Source organism: Phyllostomus hastatus, unplaced genomic scaffold (assembly GCF_019186645.2).
Source record: "Phyllostomus hastatus isolate PE091 unplaced genomic scaffold, TTU_PhHast_1.1 phas_contig_151, whole genome shotgun sequence".
Lineage (NCBI taxonomy): Eukaryota > Metazoa > Chordata > Mammalia > Chiroptera > Phyllostomidae > Phyllostomus > Phyllostomus hastatus.
In genome coordinates this window covers 178,624-199,317 of record NW_025333616.1, presented here as the reverse complement: position 1 = coordinate 199,317, position 20,694 = coordinate 178,624, and the positions used below count along the sequence as shown (strand labels likewise).

Genomic DNA, 20,694 nt, shown 5'->3' with positions numbered 1-20,694 from the left:
TGCAAACAGGGAGGCTGCCAGGAGGGGCCAGGAGAGAGGGGGAGGTGTGAAGGGGCAGGGGCCCAGCTGGTGACTGGTGGCGGCGCCAGCCCGGGTGCCTCTCCTCCCCCTGCCACACACGCACTCATGGCCTCATGGACACACAGGGGCGGATCTGATGTCCACACAGGGAGCCGCACTCCAGCTTCCATTCTGTCCCCACTCACACATTCACGCCGTGGCCACACACACACACATGCATGCGCGCGCACACACACAGGCTCAGACACCCGTGCACTTGCAGATACACAGAAATGCATGCTCCAGCCCAGCATTGGTGCCTGGCCACCCACCACCGGGCACCTTTGGGCTCCCTTTAATCCGTCTCCTCCTCCCACACGCGGATGTGCAGAAATAGACTCCGACCACCCCATGACCCCGACGACCCCATTGCAGCATCTTGCCCACACACACACACAGCATACCCAGAGCCTCCTGCAGCAGCACACGGAGGAGGGGCGGTTCTGCCCTTCTTTTTGTCTCTGTCTCTCCTCCTGTCATTTGTTTTTCTCTTTCTGCCTCTGTCTCTTTCTGTCTCTGTCTCTGTCCATTTGTCCGTCTGGCTCTTTCTCTTGCTCCCTCTCCGTCTGCGTCTCTCTGGTCCCCCCGCTTTGTGCACAATGCTCTCGCTGATACACACACACACACACACACACACACAACGTCCTTCCTTTTCTCAAGCGGACAGACCAACACGTGTAGAGAGACCTGAGTGCAAGGTGGACTTTATTTGCAGGCAGTGGCTGGGCTGAGAGAATAAAATAGCTTGTCGAGAGGGCGTTGCCCAGCCTGTGGGAGGAGGGGGACGTGCTGGGGAGCGAGGGAGGCCTGGGGAGAGGAGACAGGTGAGGGAGGACGGGGTGCTGCAAAGCCACCGGGGTCTGTTTATCCAACAAGCCTTCGCTGCTTGCCCACCATGGCCAGGACAGCCCAGGGTGCGTGAGTCACATCAGAGGAAAGGACAGGCTGGGCTCCCCGCTGCCCAGGAGCTCAGGCTCCACAGGACACAGGCTAACCTCACGAGGACATGCTGCAGTGTGAGGGGACTGGGTATCACAGAGGAGATTTGGTGGGTGCACTGAGTTGGGGGAGTGGCCTGCGGTGAGGGGTGTGGCCCCAGGAGAATGAAGGGACAAGCATTTCAGGTTTGCAAGTGGTGAGAGCGTGAGCCCCAGGCACAACAGGTAAAGGATGGAAGCAAGTACAAAGGCCCTGGGGCTGATGGAGACAGGTGGGCGTGGACAGGTAGGGGCCTCAGAGACTCCGCAGGCCCAGGCAGGGAGGTGGGGAGGAGGGAAAGGGGAAAGCAAGCAGACAGAGACAAAACCAGGCAGGAGAGAAGGCCACCACATGACCTCCCAGGACACCTCAGGACGTGGGATCCGGTTTCCCTTCCAAGCCTCCCCGGCAAGTGTGGGCCCCAGCCACCCCGGCCCTTCTCATTCCCCATCCTTCCCGACCTGGTCTTCCATCTCCTCAGCCTCCCCCTCCCGCTGCCTCCAGGGTCGTCCCAGGTAGCCCTCGATGGAGCTCACAGAGCTCCTCTTGCGGGGGTGGGGGTCCAGCAGCCCCCACAGGAGGGCGTCGGCCACAGGCGTCAGGCCGACCCAGGGCTGGGGCCGGTCCTCCGGCCGGCAGGAGGCCTGCCAGATGAGGAAGTCCTCGTAGAAGGGGTCGGCCTCGGCCACGGGCTGGTCCCAGGGGAAGTAGCCGGTGAGAAGGCAGAACAGCAGCACCCCCAACGCCCAAGCGTCCAGGGCAGGCTGGATGGGCAGGCCCTCGGGGAGGGGTGGGGGCGCGCAGAGCTCGGGGGCCGTGTAGGGGATGGGCGGTCCAGTCAGGCGCAGCAGGGTCCCTCGGGGCCGCGTGTGGCCGAAGTCCGCAAGCTTCACGCGCCGGCAGTCTGGGTCACACACCAGCACGTTCTCAGGCTTGATGTCGCGGTACACCAGGCCATGGGAGTGAACGTACTCCAGGGCGGAGGCCAGCTGGGCCGCGCAGCGCTGGACTGCAGGATGCGGGAGGCCCACCTGCAGGGCAGGTGCATCAGGGCCACTGTCCCGCCCACCCTGGGATACAGCTTCTCCCCAGCCCCAGGAGCAGGCCCTGGAGCACAAAGTTCCTCTAATAGGGTTGGCCCGGTGAGGCCTGGTGTGGCCCCGTGAAGCCCGGCGAGGTCTGGTGGGCCCTAATGTGACCTCAGGAGGGCTGGTGGATCCAGGGGTCATAGTGTGGGCTCTGTGCCATGAGCGAACCCCAGAGGGGACTGGCAAGACCTGGGGACCCAGTGAGGGGCATGGGAGGCCGGAAGTCCTGCTGAGGCCCAATGCAGTGAGCCTGCTTCCTGAGTCCAAGCAGTTCAGGGGCATTTCTAAGAGACCTAGGGAGACCCACAGGGGACCTGCTGGGGTTCTGTGTACTGCACCTTGGGCTGGATGAGGGTGATGAGGTCCCCATGCAGGACGGGCTCCGTCAGGAAGCTGTAGGAGTCAGCGGACTCGATGGCGATGCCGTAGGCCGCCACCACAGCCGGGTGCGTGCCCAGCGAGAGGCCCACACAGAACTCGTACAGGAAGCCGCGGAGGGAAGTGGAGGCCTTCGGGAGCTGCTTCAGCGCCAGGGGTGTGCCTGGGACGGGGGTGGGGACAGCGGGAGCTGGGGGTCACCCTTGCTGGCTCCCCAGGAAGGGTCTTCTCCATCTCCCATCTCCACCTCCTCCAGTTCCTGCCTCCCTACCAAGCCGACCCTAAATACTAATAACAGCATTTAGTGAGTTTCTTCTGCTTTGCTCTGCTCTCCTCAAGTTCTCTGACTTGGAGCTGATGAAGAGATACTGTGGAAACTGAACTTGGAACTTCCAGGGACTCACCTCGGCCCCTGGGTCCAGCACCCTCTGGCTGCAAAGCCGTGTCTGAGGCAATGGGGGGAGGATGCCTAGCACTGGTGTTAGATCCCCTTAAGGAATTTTTAGGGATTCTATCACCTGTGGAAACAACTTCCTGGAATCTGAGCTCTCGAAGACAGGAACTCCACTCTGCCTGCAATTTTACTGCCACACCTGCCAGGGCGCAGCCCCGCCCACCCGGAGGCCGCGTGGGATGGGGGAAGGTCACTTTCTCCCCTGAAATGTTGACCATCCCCCTCCCACTCTCTCCACAGCTGGATGCAGCAGCTGGAGGTACCTGCCTCACCCGTGGCCCCTTCTGTTCTGCTGAGCTCTGCCCACCTGGGCTGCCTGCTATCCAGGAGGGTGACACTCTCATCCTCAGCACGGCCCAGCCTGCAGGGCGGTGCCAGGATGAAGCCCCAGGGCACAAGGCGCCCTTTACACCCCTTTGTGCCCTGTCATTGCTCCCGCCTCTGAGTTCTACGATGACCTGGGTTTGTGTCTGTCTTTCCCTTTGTTCTGGGCTGAATTATGTCCCCCCAAATTCCTATATTGAAGGCCTCACCCCTGACACCGCAGAATGGGGCTGAAAGAGGTAAAATGAAGCCATAGGGTGGTCCCTAGTCCGATTTGAGGATGTTAGGGCACAGGCACACACAGAAGGACGACCACATGAGGACCCAGGGAGGACACGGCCATCTACAAGCCAAGGGGAGAGGCTTCAGGAGGAACTGACCCTGCTCACACCTCAACCTCAGACTTCTAGCCTCCAGGACCAGGAGGAAATAGATTTCTGCTCTTCTGGCCGCCCTGGCTCTGGCCCTGTGGCAGCCCTAGGGGCTCCAGGCGGGCTTACAGACCCCCGTCTGAGTCCCCAGCACCACCCAGGGTGGGCTGAGCCCGCAGGGCAACGCAGAGGGTAAGGCTGGACTGACAGTGATTCCAGGTGCCACCCACAGGGTCTCAGTGTCATGGGGGGTGGGGGGCTTGGCACTGGAGATGTGTGCACACCAGGCAGAAAGACCCCAGGTTGGGGCCGGGTGTCCAGCCTTGCTAGGTGCCCAACCCACAGCCTGGCTCGGGACCACCCTTCCAGTAACCGCTGAGCCAGCCACATGTGAGGTGCACTGGGTGGGGGACCTCTGCTCCCTGTGGCCCCGGCAATGACAAGCATGTTTGTGTTTGGAGAGCGAGTCCCGAGACCGAACAGCTCGGAGGGCAGGGGCGAGACGGAGTCAGCTCTGCAGGCTCCTCCGGGGCCCATGCTACCACCCCCCTGTAACACCCCTGCCCCGGCCCCACCTCCGTCCCCAGGCCCGGTACCTTTCTGACGGTGGGTGACTAGCAGGACCCGGCCAAAGCGGCCCTGGCCCAGGGGACGCACTTGCTGGTAGAGCTCGTCCACCTCGGCCTGGACCAGGGTCTGGGCGCTCAGGGCCAGCATGTCCTCCAGGGCCAGTGCCGCCTCCTGGCCCTGCCGCAGCTCCTCTGCCGTGAGGCCCCCCAGGTCCTCCTCCGCTCCGTTCTCAGCATCCCCCTCCTCCACCTGCTGCCCCTCGGGCTGTTTGCCCTGCATGTCTGTAGGGCAGAGCACAGGGGGTGACCCAGGGCCCAGCCACCGGGGGCCTGGACTCCCGGGTCTGAGGGAGGAGGGGCTGGGGCTGCGGGAGTTGGACCCCAGGCCTCTCAGGGGCTTAGGGACCGGCTCCCAGATGCTTGCTGCTATCTGGGACCCAGGCGTCCCCCAGGCCCCGGTGTGTGCAGCCCTGCCCTCCGCGGCCCCTGGAGGCCAGAGAGCACCTGTTTGTGTGCTTAGGAGACAGAGGCTGCTCATCCACCCCCTGGGCCCAAGTCTGTTTGCTTTGGAAACAAGATGGGGGTGTCTCGAGTTATCTGGTTCATCTTTCAGCCTTGGGCCATCGGGTGGCTGTGGGGGTGGGGGCGAGGGACATCTGCGATCTCAGGCTTGACCTCACCCCAACTCGCAACTGGTTTCCCGCCCCTCAGACACCTCCGATGAAGAGGGAGACTGAGTCTCAATGGAAAGTGACAAAGAGCCCCAGCCCCTCCTCTCCCACACCCAGGAGTTCAGGTCCCTGGTTCCTCCTCCCTCAGACCCAGGAGCCCAGTCCCCCAGCCCCTCCCTCCTCAGACCCCGGAGCCAGGGCCCCTGGTCCCGTCTCTCCTGTAACCTATACAACTCACACATCTTGGGACCCCCAGACTCCACGTCCCTCACACTCAACCACGCCTCAACATCCAGCTCCTGCCCCCCTGAGGGACCCAGGACTCTGACCACCTGCCCTCCTGGCTTCACTCTCAGGTGCCGCCCTCTTCAGCCCCGTTAACCCTTGCCCCCTCCTGACCTGGACTCCGACCTCCAGACCTCACCTTCTCCAAGGCTTGCCTGACCCTTCGGCTGCCCGCTGTGGTCAGTGTCCAGCACTTAGAGCCCATGCCAGCAGAGGCCTGCCCAGGAGCAAGACCCCGCCCCCACCTAGGGGTCTTAAGCCCGCCCCTGGCCCCGCCCCCTCCACCCCACTAGGGACAGAGCGACACCTTGTGTTGACTCCCAGAAATGGCTGTGGCTGGACGAATGTCCCAGACCTAGGAACTCAGTGTCTCATCCATCAAACCCAGGGGATCTCCGGCCCCCTCCTCCCTCAGACCCAGGAGTCCAGGCCCTCTGCCCCTCCCCCACCTTGGACCTAGGAGGCAGGACCGACCACCTGTAGAGAATGAAGTCATTTCTCTGTGGAGCCCCTGCCTTGACCTCCCCCCACCCCCAGCAGCCCATCAGTGCCCCACTGACGGGTCAGACACAAGTGTTGCTGACGGGTGTCCTGGGGACGGGACACTGGGGTCCCTTTGGGGAAAGGATGAGGCAACGGGATTCCAGAACAATGCAGTGAGAGATGACCTCAGACTTGGGGCTGAGGAGAAGCAGGTGCTGGACAACTGGGCAGAGAGAGGCCTGAGGGGAGGGCGACAGGAGGGTCCGAAGCTGAGCCTGCAGACCTCACGGTAGGCGGAGGGAAGCTGCGCCGGGACCCGTGTCTGAGCGAGGAGGCTGCACGCCTGCGAGGTTGCACCCAGCACTCAGGTTTATAGCGAGATGACAGAGGCGAACTCAATTCTTTTAAAATCAGCTTTTACTTTGGAATAACTTTAGATTTTTAGAACAGTTGCAACCTTGGTGCTGCGCACTCCCGTGTCCCCTCGCCCATGCCACCGCCGGGCCAGGGACTGTCAGCCAAGGGCGCGTTTGTCCAAGCTCAGAAATTCACGATCAAACACGTCTTATCTCCCTGGTGTTTCTGCCAACAGCCTCTTTCCGCCCCAGGGTTCAACCCAGGACACGGCGTTGCGTTGAGTGAACCCACATTTTTGCAAAAGCATGTAGGACAGCATTGCAGGAGGAAGCACAGTTCCTGCCAGGGTCCCTAGCATGGGGCAGGGCTGCTCCTTTGGGTGCTGCGGGTGTCTGGAGATCCATCCAAGCCAGGGTGGCCCTGAGCCGGGGCGGCTACCCACCACGTGCTCTGTGGGTGCGAGCAGGCGTGGGGCCCCTCTAGGGACAGGAGACCAAGGCCAGGCTGGAGCACCCGAGAGGAGCCGGGAGAACAGGGAGGCCCGACCCGCGCTCGGGTGCAGTTCCCGGCGGGGCCAGAGAGGGCGCAGGAGGGCGCTCCCGGAGGGAGGAACCGAGGACCCGCGAAGCTGCGCGTCTGCGTTCACGCGTGTGCGTGCAGGTTCGGGCCCACAAAGGATGCGGGGCTTCCCCAGGGTCATCCGGAGCCCAGGGACTCGGGACAGGTGGGCGGAGGCTGAAGTTTCCTCGGCGCCAGGTCCTGCAAGCCCAGATTTGGCGCTGCGCACAGTGGGAGTCATACAAAGTCTTAGAGGTGAGGAGGGACCTCGTCAGAACTCTGACGTTCCCACATTCCACTCGTCCCCACAGCGCAGAAATGCGTCTACAGGGGAGACAGCGCCTTTGTTCAAGCAGACACATTCACGACCGAAGGAAAAGGGAGGGTGCTTGAGGGAGGAGGGGCTGGGGGCCAGGACCCCCTGGGTCTGAGGGAGGAGGGGACAAGGGTCCTGGGCTCCCAGGTCCCCAGTGGGGAGGGTGCACCCAAGTCTGGCCTCCAGCAGAGAGAGAGAGAGAGAGAGAGATGCAATGTATTCCCACTCTGTCCTCGCCCAAGCAGCTGTCTCTCCATCCAGGTGGCAGTGGAGGCTGGGGGAGGGGCGTTTGGCTGGCGCTCTGGCCACCTGTCTCAGTCACCTGGTCCGGGAGTTCCCCCATCTGTCTCCATCCTCCCGCCACCCTGGTCACCCTCGTCCTCCTCCTCTGTCCACTCCTCCAGGCTCGATCCCCCCTCCTCCTCCTCCCCATCCTCACCGGACACACTCCCCAAGTCCCCAGGCGCCCCTCTGTTCCCCTGCAGCCCCCAGTCATCCCCCAGGAAGTTCAGGACAGCCAGTGGGGAGCTCCTGGTCTCTGGATCCAGGTCCAGGAGCCCCTGGAGCAGGGCCAGGGCCGGGGGCGCGAACTGGTCCCAGGGGGGTGGCGGTTGTGGTGGCTGGGGCCTGGTGGTCATCCAACCAGCAAAGGCCTCGAACTCGGGGTCGGGGGCCAGAGCCACGTCCCAAGGGAAACAGGCCGTGGCGGCACAGAAGAGCAGCACCCCGAGACCCCAGGAGTCCAAGGACGGTCGGAGGGGCAGTGTATCGGGGGGCAGGAGGAGACAGAGTTCAGGTGGGGCAGAGGGCAGTGGCCCTGGCGGGGGAGGGGTGGGACTGCCTTCTGGCCGGGTCAGCCCTAGGTCTCCTAGGGCCACACGGCTGCAGTCGGGGTCAAAGACCAGCACGTTGTCCGGCTTCACGTCCGCGTGAACCAGCCCCCGGCTGTGGAGGAAGTCCAGGGCTCCGGCTAGCTGGGCCATCACCCGCTTCACCAGCCGTTCTGGGAGACCCTGGGGTCGAGGAGAGAAGGTGGAGGTCAGGGCACCTCAGTTCCTTCCTTATTTTGCTTCTTGAGGTTCAAGAATCCAGAAACCCAGACCGCTGGCTACCTCGTGTCCCTGTAAGGTTCCCCCCAACACCTTCTCCAGATCATCCTCAAGTGCAACGGGACCCTCAGCCACAACGGGACCCTCAACTGCACTGCCCTGGACCAAACCCCAGCTCTAATCAGGAGCTCTTTTAGCTTGCATCAAACTTGCTCCTGACCCTAACACTCAAAACCGATCCTTGCATTTCTTAGGCACTGCTCCTAAACTGACTACTCCGATCCTCTCCAATGAGAACACAACCCCCTACTTCATTTTTTATTGCATTTATCTTTCAGAGAGAGGGTGCAGGAGGAGAAAGAAAGAGAGAAACATGGATGTGTGAGAGAAGCATCTGAGTTGCCTCTCGTACATCCCCAATTGGGAGACCCACCCACAACCCAGGCATGTGCCCTGACTGGGAATCGAACCAGTGACCTTTCAGTTCACAGGCCAGCGCTCAATCCACTGAGCCACACCAGCCAGGGCAAACCCCATACTTTCTACTTAACCCCATACTAATTTAGATCCCATCTCCAGCTCAGACCTTGCTCCAACTTCCATAGTTCACTCCATTGATTGATCAACCAATCGATCCACCCAGGCAGCCAGCCAGCGCCCCGTCCATCAAACCAGCTGTCCACCCAACAGTCTATTCTTCAGTGTTTCCACTCAACATCCATCCCACCGCCACTCAGCAATCCCATAATTTATTCAGTTATTTAATATCCAAAATCTATCCATTCATCCTTCCCTACCTCCCTTCCTTCCTCCCTGACTTTATTCCATCCATCCTTCACCCCTCATCCATCCATCCTTCCTTCCTTTTTTCTTTCCTTCTTTCCTCCCTCCCTTCCTTCTTTCCTTCCTTCCTTCCACCACTTCCTCCCTCCTTCCCTCCCTTCCATTTATTCCCAACCCTATCTCAAACCCAAAGCCTGTTCCCAAAGATGGTCCCACCCTAATCTTCATACTCAAGTGCTCCTAGAATCTCATGGATTTAGCTGACCTGGTCACCTTCCTAGAGGAGACCTGGTTACAGCCCATCTCCAGCTCGATCTGTACACATGTCCTCAGCTCTCTCTTCCTCGCTCTACACCCCATCCACACTCTTCTCCAGCCCATTCCCAGCCTGTCATCAACCCTAAACTCAGCCCATCTGCCCCCATTCCCACTCCCAGCACTAACGAGAACCCCAACTCCGTCTCTGTCCCCACCCCTTCATCAGACCTAATCTGCCCTCAATCCCGACCCCTAAACCCTGCCCCTCCAAACTTGTGTTTAGATGAATTAGGGTTAGGGTCAGACACGAAAGTACACTGAGAATTAGAAATAAGGAGGTCGTTTGGGGGCGTAGGGAGGAGCTAAGTGGGGCACTGATCTGAGGGTCAGGGTTGGGGATAGCAGTGGGGTTTGGGACAAAGCCACACTTGGGATGAGTGGTCCCAGCTTTGTCCCCTGCCTGCCTCACCCGCTCCTGCAGCATCCCGCTGAGATCCCCGTAGGGCGCGTACTCCTGGGCAAAGGCGAAGTGCCGGGGGGTCTGCAGGGGCCCTGCCAGGGTCTGGAGCAGGCCCGGGTGTGAGGAGACGCAGCGGCCCACACAGAACTCCCTCAGGAAAGTGGTTCTCAGGACGGAGTCCCGGCGTAGGAGCTTCAGAGCCACGGCCGGACCTGCCAGGGAGACGGGGAAGGGTGGGGACTCAGGACGCGCTGACCTTGCTGTGTGATGTCAGGCGAGTCTCATACCCTCTCTGGGCAGGGGCTCTGTTTCTCAGAAGATCCCAGGGCTCTTAACTTCCTGAGAGCTCCAATCGAGAAGGGCCCCCATCCGCTCTGCCCCGGATGCTCCATCCCTGGGCAGGTCCTGAGAGCCCTCCTATGGGGAGTCCTGGAGTCTGCCTTTTAGTGGCCAAACTCACCCCCCTGGCGAGGCTGGGCAAGGAGAACTCGGCCGTAGGAGCCCGAGCCGAGCTTTCGGATGAGGCGGTACTGGGCTCGCAGGTTCCTCTCTGTGATCACTCTGGCCGCTGTCAGCTCCACGAGCCGCTGGAGGGCCGTGTCCGTGTCCTCCTGAGGGGGTGGGACAGAGGTGGGGACGGGCTGAGTCTGGGGCCCACTGAGAGCAGAGGAGCAGATTGGAGGCCAAAACTGCAGGCCTGATGTGGGGGGTCAGAGGGTGGGGTCACTGTCCCCAGAGAGGAGGATGAGTCACGGTGACTCACCCAGGCTCGGGCCACCTGCTATTATGTCCTGGCGGGGTGAGGGGCGATTGCCTCAGGGACCCCACCCACTGCCATCTGTGGGGGCCCAAAGACCCCCAGCTTCAGCTGCAACTGCCTCCTCCCTGACGCAGCCCCCTCTCCACCCTCCTGCCACCATCTTCCTCGCTGTGCTTCCTGCTCCCGGTTCCTGAGCCCATTTCCCAGGGGCCTCGGTCTTGCTGCGCGTCCTCGGGTTCGTCTGATTCTGGATCTCTGACGTTTCTCCGTTTCCCCGTCTTTTCTATTTCTTTCCCGGTCCCTGTGTGTCTGCTCCCTGTCCCCGGATCCCTCTCTCTCTGTCTCCTTTTCTCTCTGCGCCTGTCTCTTCATCTCTCTGTCTCCTCCCTCATGTCCCATCTCTCACCTCTGGGTCTGGGTCCCCATCCTCGTGGTTCTCGGGGTCCCTGAGCTCCATCTCAGGGTTGCCTGGTGTCAGCTGGCCCTTGGGCTCCCCCTGGTCTGGGCTCCCCAGCAGGTGACTGGCCCACTCAAGCCCACTGCATCCCACAGGTCCACGGTCTGGGAGCTCCTCTGAACAGGTCTGCCTCGGTCTCCCTCCGAGTCTGCGGGAGTCTCCCTCACTCCCCTCTCCTCTCTTTCACCCTCCGGTGTCTGTGGGTCCAGCTCCGTATTACCCTGTGGATGTCTTTCACTCCCTCTCACCCCTTCTTCCTTCCCTAACCTCCCCCCGCCCCCCAGCCTCCCTGTCTTCGCCTGGCCCTGGCCCCAGCTCTCGGGTTTCTGGGGTGGGCCTCCCTGCCGTGTCTCCGTTGGCCCCTGGCTCCTCTCTCCTGTCACCACGCTGTCTTCACTGGTGTTGCTGCAGTCTGTGGTCCGGGATGTCCCCACTCTGCTGTCCCCTCCCCTCCTCTGCTTCTCTGTTTTCCCCTCACTCTGGCTTCTCTATGGCCTCCTCTCCCCAGTGTCTCTCTCTCTTTCTGTCTCTCCTCCTGTCTTTGTTCCCGACTCTCGCTCAGAGCCTTTTGTCCCTCCCTTTTTCTGGGTCTGGGACAGGGGTGTGTGTGACAGCTCAGAGACATCCCGTCCCCCCACACAGCCCTCCCTCACCCCCTCTGACCTGCTGCTCCCCTCCTCCCCCGTCCAAACTTAGACCGGCCTGGAGTCTGGGCTCTAGTCCCAGGACAGAGGGGACAAAACATATTGTGAACCCCCAGGGACCAGGCCTGAGTGCTGCGGGAAAAGGGGAGACAGGCCCCTTCACCAGCCTTACCTGGAGTGGGTGACCTGCAGCTCTGCGCATGCTGGTTCTTCCTCAGGCAGGGAGTGCTGGGGCGAGGGGCCAGGGAGGCCATTCCCAAAGTGCCGCACCATGACACCAGGGGTGCAGGCCCCAGCCCCTCCTCCCTCAGACCCTGGAGTCCAAGCCCCAGCCGCTCCTCCCTCAGACCCAGGAGTCCAGACCCTCAGCCCCTCCTCCCTCAGACCCAGGAGTCCAGACCCTCAGCCCCTCCTCCCTCAGACCCAGGAGTCCAGGCCCCCAGCCCCTCCTCCCTCAAACCCAGGGGTCCAGGCCCCCAGACCCTCCTCCCTCAGACCCAGGGGTCCAGGCCCCCAGCCCCTCCTCCCTCAGACCCAGGGGTGCAGGCCCCCAGCACCTCAACCTTCAGACCCTGGAGTCCAGGCCCCCAGCCCCTCCTCCCTTAGATCCAGGGGTCCAGGCCCCCAGCCCCTCCTCCCTCAAACCCAGGGGTCCAGGCCCCCAGCACCTCCTTCCTCAGACCCAAGGGTGCAGGCCCCCAGCACCTTCACCTTCAGATCCTGGAGTCCAGGCCCCCAGCCCCTCCACCCTCAGACCCAGAGGTCCAGGCTCACAGCCCCTCCTCCCTCAGACCCAGGAGCTCAGAGCTCAGAAATGTGTGTGGAAAGTGCTTCTCCCATGTCCTCAGCACTAGCTCTGAGCCAGGCTTTGAAAGGGATTGTCCTTTTCACAGGACCCTCCCAGCCACCCAACAAAGATGGGGATTTGTCCCCAGTTTACAGAGCAGGAAACTGAGGTTCCGAGAGCCAGATCGCCTTACACGGGCTGGAGGTGTCGGCAGGACCTGGGCCAGGCTGAGTCAGGGCCCTGAGGTCGGGCCGGCTCAGCTTTCGCCACTACTACAGCCTGCTATTAATACAGACAGCAACGCCCGTCACTGACACTCTGGAAGGATCCCCGGAAACTGGCTTCGGTGTTGCCCCTGGGGCCCTGGGCGGCGGGTGGAGTGGTGGGGGCGGGGGGGGGGGCGGGTGACGGGGAGGACAGGGGAGAGGGCAGAGGGAAAATTTCCTCTGCTCTTTGAGGTTTGATTGTGCAAAACTGCCAATATGCAGAAAAGCGAGAAGAGTCACAGTGAACAGTCTTCAGCCACCCTCTGATGTCACCCCAGAGAACTGCATACCACCCTCGCCTTATCTATTTTCTTGGGGGGGGGGCTACGGGTGGGGAGGAATCAACTATTTTAAAGTAAATTACAGCCGATGGAAAAGCTTCGGGGTGAAATGACACGCTGCCTGATGTTTGCTTTCAAAGACTCCCGCCAAAGAAATGCAAGCTTGCACAGTCAGGCGGTGGGAGTGGTGACAGGCCCACCGGCTTGTTGATACTTGAAAACAAAGGGCTCCCTTTTCCTTTTTCTTTTCGGGTCTGCTGAACACTCACCAGAAAGCTCAGAGTGATCCAAGAAGCTACAGGCATCGCGCTACATTGTTGCCCCAACAATGAGGGTTTACGGTTCTGTAGAAAGTTAGGGTGTCCTGGCCGGGTGGCTCAGTTGGTGGGAGTGTCACCCTGTGCACCAAAAGTTTTCGGATTCTGCCCCCGCCCTCCCCCGTGGGGCTGTGGGGGGGGGGGTATGGGAGGCAACCAATGAGTGTTTCTCTTTCACCACAATGTTCCTCTCCCTCTGTCTCTCCCTTCCTCTGCTCTCTCTCAAATCAGTAAACATATCCTTGGATTAGGATTCAATCTGAAAAATGAGGGTAATTCTCAGTATCCAGCTCGACTTGGATACTGAAAATCCCAACGCGGAGCCTTAACTGTTCCTTAAAGTCAGCTGCTCCCTGGTCCGAATCCAATTTTCCCGAATTTTCCAGAACTGAGTGGAGTCAGTGATCACACACGGCTTCGGGGGACCTTTCATCACGCTGCCTTCTGGGTTACTCGAATTTTCCTCTCAGCATCTGTTACCTGTTCAGACATAAAAGCAATGAAATAATGCAAAATATGACTAGTCCCTGCTGTCAGGTGCCAGGCCCTGGCGCTCGCGCTCGCTCTCTCTCTCTCTCTCAATTCATTCATGACCTTGTGGAGTGCCCCTTGCAAGCTTTGCCCTGGGAGAACGGCGGTTTCCAGTTTACTGGTGGGGACAGTGAGGCGCGGACAGGCAGAGGCGTTTGGGTGGCGGCGCCTGGGAGGCGGAGCCGGGATGCCAGGCCCCGGTGACCCGGACCTGCTGGGGTGGAGCGCCTCCCTCCGGACTCGCCTGGAGTCCGCACGGCAGTTGTGCCTCACCAGCCAGCGTGACCAAAAGGTCAGGATGCCGCGCGGCCACCTGGGACCCCAGGAGCGGGGGTGACCGCACGGGGCGCGGGCCTGGGCCCTCCTGAGCCCGCCCAGCACACACACCAGCGGAGAGGCTCACCGATGATCCCCGGAGCTTTGCACCTCCCCATTTAGCAACGGCCACTCGGCGGGGTCACCCGGAGTGACCTGGAGAGGCAGGTGTGGGCGGGCGCGGCTCCAGTCCGGGCCACCACACGCACACACCCCTCTCCGCAGCTGGGCCTTCTGCCGCCAGCCCCCAGCCAAGGGCTCCTTCTGTTGACCCCTCCTGGCTGTCCGCCCGCCACCCCCGCCCCCGAGCCCACCCGGGGCCAAGCGTCCCCCCCCCCGCCCCACCCGCGGGCCTCAGTTTCCTCCCGTTGCAATGCCTACCCAGAGTATTACTCTTAAAGGAACATCAGCACCTACAATGCATTGTATACCTCGTTTCCTTGTGCTTCACACGTGTGGCATTTCTTACGAATCGAAGGCAAGACCTTCTGGCAGCAAAAAGTACAATTCCTTTTATTGCCGTGATCTGGATATATCCCAGTATCTCCGAGGTGTCCCTGTATGTACAATATTGCATATAATGTGATAACATATGTGATCTGCATTACCCTGTATATAATTATGCATTTTGTGTTATATATGGTACAGCATATGCAGGGTGGGACAAAAGTAGGTGTACAATTGTTCCTATGGAAAATAATGTCATAATTAATAAATAATAACACAAGAATAAACTGTGTTCTGCATACTCACAACTGTAAACCTACTTTTGCCTCACCCGGTATTTTATATGTTATTCATATATATTTCATATTTTTTTTTCAAATAAATGTAATGAATAACATATATACTGGAAGATCACCTAAAAATTTAACTCACACATCAAGCCCTGGCTGGTGTTGCTCAGTGGATTGAGCATGGGCTGTGAACCAAAAGGTCACAGGTTCGATTCCCAGTCAGGGCACATGCCTGGGTTGTGGGCCAGGTCCCCAGTGGGGCCACATGAGAGGCAACCACACATTGATGTTTCTCTCCCTCTGTTTCTCCCTCCCTTCCCCTCTCTCTAAAAATAAATAAATAAAATCTTTAAGATAAAATAAAAATTTAACTCACACATCAAAGACTGTGCCCTTTTCAACTTAACCCACCAACTCACCCGCACCATCCTTGGGTCAAAAAAGAGATTTGAAAAAAGAAAAAGAAACAGAAAAAAGCATGGGGATGTAAAGTACATCACAGGGAATATAGTCAATGAAGTCGTCATAGGTACGTACGTGTCAGGTGGGGACTTCACTGATGGGGGGACCATTTCACAAACTGTATACATACCTAGCCACTATGCTGTGTACCCGAAACTAATATAATATTGAATATCGACTGTAATTGGAAACAATATTTCTGAGCATTCGTGAAAAGGGGGGAAAAAGCAGTAACATCAAATTGATTTCTTTTGCCTGCAAAGACGAAGCTTTTTGACGAGCCCACGAGACTGTGGGGTGAAGGGCGCCCTCCCTCCCACCTTTGCGGGTCGGGTTCTTCTCTCTGTGTCACTCCGAGGTGTGCCTTGGTTCATTCATATTTACGTCGAATACGTGCTGTTAAATCGGGTCATCGAAGACAGGTGTAAACCCAGCACCTGGAAGAGAGAGAGGGTGCTTCATGGCATTACTGTTATTAACGAATACTCCTCCGGCAGTGCCGACGGCGCAGGCGCACCTGGGCAGGAGGCACGTTTCATCCTCGCCACCTACCTGCGACGGGGGGACTGTTATTTTCCAAGGCACAGACAGGCCACAGGTCCCGCCCCCCTCAGTGTCTCCGACCAGGTCACACAGAGCCTTGCTGTGGCTCCCCGCGGAGCGGACTGCTCCAGGCACACACCCGCCCAAAATATCCCGCATAGTATAACGAGTCCCGACCTGGCTGCCACCATCCAGCAGAAAAAAGATAACTTTTTCCAATATAATCGGAACGCCCCTCTAAATCCCTTTCCCTCCCAGAAGTCACCACGGTCCTTAAGGAGGCGTCTGCAATTTTTTTTTTAAAGCGCTCTTGCTACATATGCATAAACCCATAACCGCTATAGAGTATCGCCTTGCATGTTGTTAAATGTTGTATAAATAGAATCACGCCCGTGACCTTCTGCAGCTGCCTTTGTCCCCATTAGCGCAGCACTGTGTTGGTGAGCGTCTTCCGCGTTGCGACAGGAAGCTCAAGTTCTCTCCTTTGCAAAGACGTGGACACGCTGTATTTCACAGAGTCCACCCTTCCGAGGACGAACAGTTTGTTTTTCTCCAGCGTGATGCTCCGCCAAGCAGGGGCGCGAAGACTATTCTTACACGTGTTGACTTGCGCTAAGTGCACGCTATCTCCCGGGCGTTGGCCTCGAGGTGGAATTCCTGGGTCGGAAGAGAGACAGTGCGCGCGCCTTCCTTGGCCACTGCCGAACAGCGCTCCACAGCGGTTCTCTCTGGCAGGGAAGTTTTAATTTTTGTTTTTGAAGTTCACAGGCCCCTTTGAGGATCTGAAGAAGGCTAGAGGCAGGCAGATGCAGAAGCCACTCGCCAGGCGTGGTGGCAGCCCTGTGGACACGTGGCTGGTTCTAATTGAGATGTGAGCATAAAATACACTGGGGGATTTCCACAACTTAGCATGAAAAATAGAATGCCAGCTGTCTCCCTGGCGGTTCTTGTAGTAATCATGCGATGGCTCGATGCTTCGGAGACACAGTCCGTCTCCGCATTCACGGATTCCCTATTCGCAAACTCGCCTACCCACATAAATTTACGGGTGACCCCCAAATCCGCAGTCACAGCACGTCGGAAAATTTGAGTCGCTGACACACATTCTCAGCCCAGCAGGAACAAGAGGGCGCCCTGCCCTGTTTCCTCCGTCACCCCCTGAACAACTGTCCCTACACACTCCAGGCGGTGCGCCATGCTGTCATTTGCACTCTTGCGGTTTCCAACAGCCCCCAGGACTGAAGTGCTGTGTACGTCCTGTTCCGTGACCCGAGGAGAAAATCCGTGTGTTGGATGAGCTTCCTTCGGGCCTGAGCGACGGCACCCCTGGCCCTGAGCTCCACATCAGGGAGCAACCATAGGTGCTAAGTAAGGGGTCTCTGAGCAGAGACACAGAACAAGGCTGTGCATTTACCGGTTAGTGAAAGTGGGGTGACCAAGGGCTCGAGAGCACCTGACCCTGTGTTGACCTCGGGGCGGCGGTTCAGTGTCAGCGATTCCGTGCTCTCTGGGACTCTGCCGACCAGAACTCCCGTGAGTGAGGGGACTCGACCGGACTGAGGGACACTGACAGTTCAGTGAGAAGAATGCTGTGTTGAGTGACATGAGACATGTTATCAAAATTATCTTCACCTTGTTACTGTTTTAAAATCCTCACCCGAGGATGGACACACACACACACACACACACACACACACACACACATTGATTTGAGAGAGAGAGAGAGAGAGAGAGAGAGAGAGAGAGAGAGAGAGAGAAACATTGATGGGAAAGAGAAACACCAATCAACCAGTTGCCTCCTGAATTCGCCCCAACAGGGATCGAGCCCACAACCTAGGCATGTACCCTGACCAGGAATTGAACCCACAACTTTTTGGTGTATGGGATGACGCTCCCACCAACTGAGCCACCTGGCCAGGGCCACCTTGTTACTTTTGGACATTTCAGAGTCACCTCTAGGCCCTACTTTGTCACCTTGTTTAGAACAGGTAACACCCAGCATTCTATTAAAATGGAAACATAGCCCTGACTGGTGTGGCTCAATGGACTGAGTGCTGACCTGAGAACCAAAGGGTGGCTGGTTTGATTCCCAGTCAGGGCACATGCCTGGGTTGTGGGCCAGATCCCCAATAGGGGGAGCGTGAGAAGAAACCACACATTGATGTTTCTCTCCTTCTCTTTCTCCCTCCCTTCCCCTCTCTCTAAAAGTAAGTAAATAAAATCTTTTAAAAAATGGAAATATAACTTGACAGAGACAGCATCCCAGGATTACAGAGCAGACCCTGCTGGATCTTTCTAGAAGCCTGGAGACCTGGGCTCAGAATCACTGCATTTTCCACATGCACCAGGCTGCAGGACAAGGTGCCGGTCCCACCTTCCTGTAGGTGGATGGTCCAGACACCCAGCCTCCTCCGGGCCTGCAGCCCCCCTCTCCTGCAGTGCCCGCCCCCCAGCCCCAGTTCTAACACTGAGAGAGGCTTGTCCCTTGCCTTCTCAGGAGCCTCTCAGGGCTACCCCCGCCCTGGGAAAGAGGCCAGGCTGCGGAGCTGACACCTGTACCGACCGCCTCACCCTGCTCTGAATGCAGGCAGAGGGACTCGCAGCTGGGGCACCCGCCGGCCGGCTCCCTGTCCTCTGGAGCTGAGTGCACCACCGGGAGCCTGACTGACGGCCCAGTGAAGCGCATTTGTAACGGGCTTCTAAATCCGCGTGATTAGCAATCGTACTAGTGAGCATTTACTGAACTTGGTGTATTCCAGCGCTGGGCTAATCCTCACGGCAGCCCTATTATTAGCTCCATTTCATAGTTGAGGAAAGGGGCAGTCACGGAGATTACACCTCTTGCCCAGTTTCCAGTAGAGGTGGGACTCTCCGCTTCACACCCTCAGGGCCTCTCTGTGTAGATGTTTGCAGGACCTGGGACAAACAGATCTGTCCAGTTGTGGATGGACCTGATATCTGGTCAAATTCAACACACAATTCCTGAGGCCTGGGCTGGGACAGAGATGAACAGAGAGATTCTGCCCCCCCACCCCGGGGTGGGGGATCTGGGCGGGGCCATGGACAGGAACAGGCCATCATTGCAGGGTGTTACCTGTTCTAATGCAGGTGACAAAGTGGAGCCCAGAGGGGACTCTGGAACGTCCTGATGGGACAGTGGCCATGGAGGAAGAGGGAGGAACATCATCTTCTTCTTCTTCCACTTTTTCCATGCATTCAGTGGTTGCTTCTTGGATGTGCCCTGACTGGGGATTGAACCTGCGATGCTGTGGTTCGCAGCCCACGCTCAATCCACTGAGCTACGCCAGCCAGGAGCACATTTCATTTTTTAGAGCAGTTTTAGGGTCACAGCAAGATTGAGTGGAAGGCAGAGAGATTTCCTATGCATCCCTTGCCCCCCTGCAACATGTACAATCCTCCTCAATATCAACACCTCCCACCAGACGCTGCATTTGTTACCATGGATGAGCCCCCACGGGCACGTTGCTGTGACCCAAAGTCCACAGTGGGCCTTCGGTTCACCCTCGGTGTGGGGACATTCAGTGGGATGGGACAGATGTATAACGACATGTAGCTGTCTTTACAGCATCACACAGAGTGTTTTCACTGTCCTAGGATTCTCTGTGCTCCACCTGCTCATCCCTGCCCCACCCCAACCCCTGGCAACCACCACCGTGGCAGCTGAAGACGGCCCCCCTTCATTAGCTCATGGTTTCTGTGAGTCAAGAGCCCAGGAGGGCGCAACCGGGGTCTCCACTTGGGAGAAACTGCGAGGCTCCGGTTTCCTTGCTGGCTGTCAGCCCCGATGTGCTCAGCATTCAGAGGTGGCCTGCATTTCTCATCCCCCTGGGTGAACCCCCTGTCTGCCCCTGCCCCACTCCAAAGCCAGTGAAGCATACTCTCCCTCCTCTTGACTCCTCCACCCACTTCCAGGGTCTCTCCAGGAGTCTCTGGTTAAAGGAGTCACCTGATTAGGCCAGGCCCACCCAAAGAACACCTCCGTTTGCAAGAGCCAACTGATTGGGCACCTCCATTCCAACTGCAACATCCCCTCGGAGCAGCGCCTAGGCAACCATCTGTCGGGAGAACCTAGGGATGACCTGTGCTCAGGGCGGGGGGCAGAGAGGTCTTAGGACCAACTTGGAATTTGGCCTATCACAGGGGATGGATCGAGATAACATGGAAAGGAGACAGGGAGGGCCTCGTGAGAGGCTTCTAAGGGGAGGTCTGAAGGGAACTGTGGGGGCTCATTCCAGGGAAAGACAATTGTGTCCGTCCAAGGCCATCTGCACTAGGGACCTGCAGTTGCAGTGCAGATGGAATCACCTAATGCAGGTGACTGTGCCTTCCTTGCTCAGGAGAGTGGGTGCAGGATAAATAGTGGCCACAGGTATCACCCCGTCAAAGGGGTCCGGAAGCATCCCAGTGCTCTCTCTCTTTCTCTCTATCCTCCCTCTCCCAGTGACCTTGGGTGGGTCACTTCCTTCTTTCTGGTTTCCTCAACATCCCCCCCTCCCCAATTTCTCCTTGAGACAAAAGAGCTGATTGAGAGGTGGCACCGCTTGGGCCCAGGCCCGGAGAGGTGGGAAAGGGGGCGGAGCTTGGGCAGCTGGCTGAGTGGCAGCAAATATTTATGGAGCTGGAATCGGTGCCAGGCGCAGTGCTGGGTGTGGCGAGATAAGGAGGCCTCTGAGGCTGAATTCCAAACCAGGAGGCTGGGAGAAGTGGTGGATAATGCTGTGGGGCCTGTACTGGGGGGCAGGGGTCGCAGCTCTGTAGGGTAAGATGTCCGAGGGCAGGTGGCCATTCCCTGGGAGCCTCAGAGCCTCTCTCAAAAACAAGTCCAGCATGCTCTCCCTCTCAGGAGCCTGCTGCACCTTTCTCCCCCCACAGGTGTGCATCTCCTGAACTCCAAGCGTCCCCACCTGGCTTGCAACCAGGAGAGCAGTGGGGCAGTGGCAGCTTGTTCTGGGCTAAGCCCCTGATCCTGTCTCCAGGGCCCCCTTTTTCCTGGCTCCTCAGGGATTTAATAGCAGGCCTACCGTGGCTCACATCTGTCACTGTCATTTTTATTTCTCAGTGAGCTGACAGTGGACCCACCCAGACTCCCTCTGGTTGCTTCTCCTGTGCTAAGCCCTTCCTTGTTAGACTG

General features: G+C 58.6%; 2 protein-coding genes across 6 annotated transcripts; both read right to left on the bottom strand.

Annotated features, from left to right (window-relative positions):
- Positions 1-748: 748 nt before the first annotated feature.
- SBK2 (SH3 domain binding kinase family member 2) lies at positions 749-5,398 on the bottom strand. 2 transcript variants are annotated; one of them, XM_045830323.1, is made up of 4 exons: positions 5,318-5,398; positions 4,250-4,504; positions 2,465-2,667; positions 749-2,069 (listed from the first exon to the last, which is right to left on the bottom strand). In XM_045830323.1, exons 2-4 carry the CDS (start codon positions 4,500-4,502, stop codon positions 1,479-1,481), a joined length of 1,047 nt encoding a protein of 348 aa, XP_045686279.1. In that variant the 5' UTR covers positions 4,503-4,504; positions 5,318-5,398; the 3' UTR covers positions 749-1,478. The 2 variants fall into 2 exon arrangements, with proteins under 2 accessions (XP_045686279.1, XP_045686280.1); XM_045830324.1 differs by having other exon boundaries at positions 5,293-5,326.
- Positions 5,399-6,310: 912 nt separating this feature from the next.
- SBK3 (SH3 domain binding kinase family member 3) lies at positions 6,311-15,972 on the bottom strand. Of its 4 annotated transcripts, XM_045830401.1 has the most exons (8): positions 15,552-15,721; positions 15,320-15,436; positions 14,232-14,357; positions 12,907-13,434; positions 11,476-11,531; positions 9,903-10,053; positions 9,452-9,654; positions 6,311-7,905 (listed from the first exon to the last, which is right to left on the bottom strand). In XM_045830401.1, the coding sequence occupies exons 5-8, from the start codon at positions 11,503-11,505 to the stop codon at positions 7,207-7,209; spliced, it is 1,083 nt and encodes a 360-aa protein (XP_045686357.1). In that variant the 5' UTR covers positions 11,506-11,531; positions 12,907-13,434; positions 14,232-14,357; positions 15,320-15,436; positions 15,552-15,721; the 3' UTR covers positions 6,311-7,206. The 4 variants fall into 4 exon arrangements, with proteins under 4 accessions (XP_045686357.1, XP_045686356.1, XP_045686355.1 ...); XM_045830400.1 differs by lacking the exons at positions 11,476-11,531; positions 15,552-15,721 and adding an exon at positions 15,940-15,972; XM_045830399.1 differs by lacking the exon at positions 11,476-11,531 and having other exon boundaries at positions 15,552-15,720.
- Positions 15,973-20,694: the final 4,722 nt, after the last annotated feature.

Coding starts and splice junctions, on each gene's coding strand:
- SBK2 (XM_045830323.1), bottom strand. CDS start 4,502: ATGCAGGGCAAACAGCCCGAGGGGCAGCAGGTGGAGGAGGGGGATGCT. Junction 2,668..4,249: donor AGTCACCCACCGTCAGAAAG/GTACCGGGCCTG, acceptor CCCCCGTCCCAG/GCACACCCCTGGCGCTGAAG. Junction 2,070..2,464: donor TCACCCTCATCCAGCCCAAG/GTGCAGTACACA, acceptor CCTGCCCTGCAG/GTGGGCCTCCCGCATCCTGC.
- SBK3 (XM_045830398.1), bottom strand. CDS start 10,659: ATGGAGCTCAGGGACCCCGAGAACCACGAGGATGGGGACCCAGACCCA. Junction 9,655..9,902: donor TGCCCAGCCTCGCCAGGGGG/GTGAGTTTGGCC, acceptor TCTCCCTGGCAG/GTCCGGCCGTGGCTCTGAAG. Junction 7,906..9,451: donor GCGGGATGCTGCAGGAGCGG/GTGAGGCAGGCA, acceptor CCTCGACCCCAG/GGTCTCCCAGAACGGCTGGT.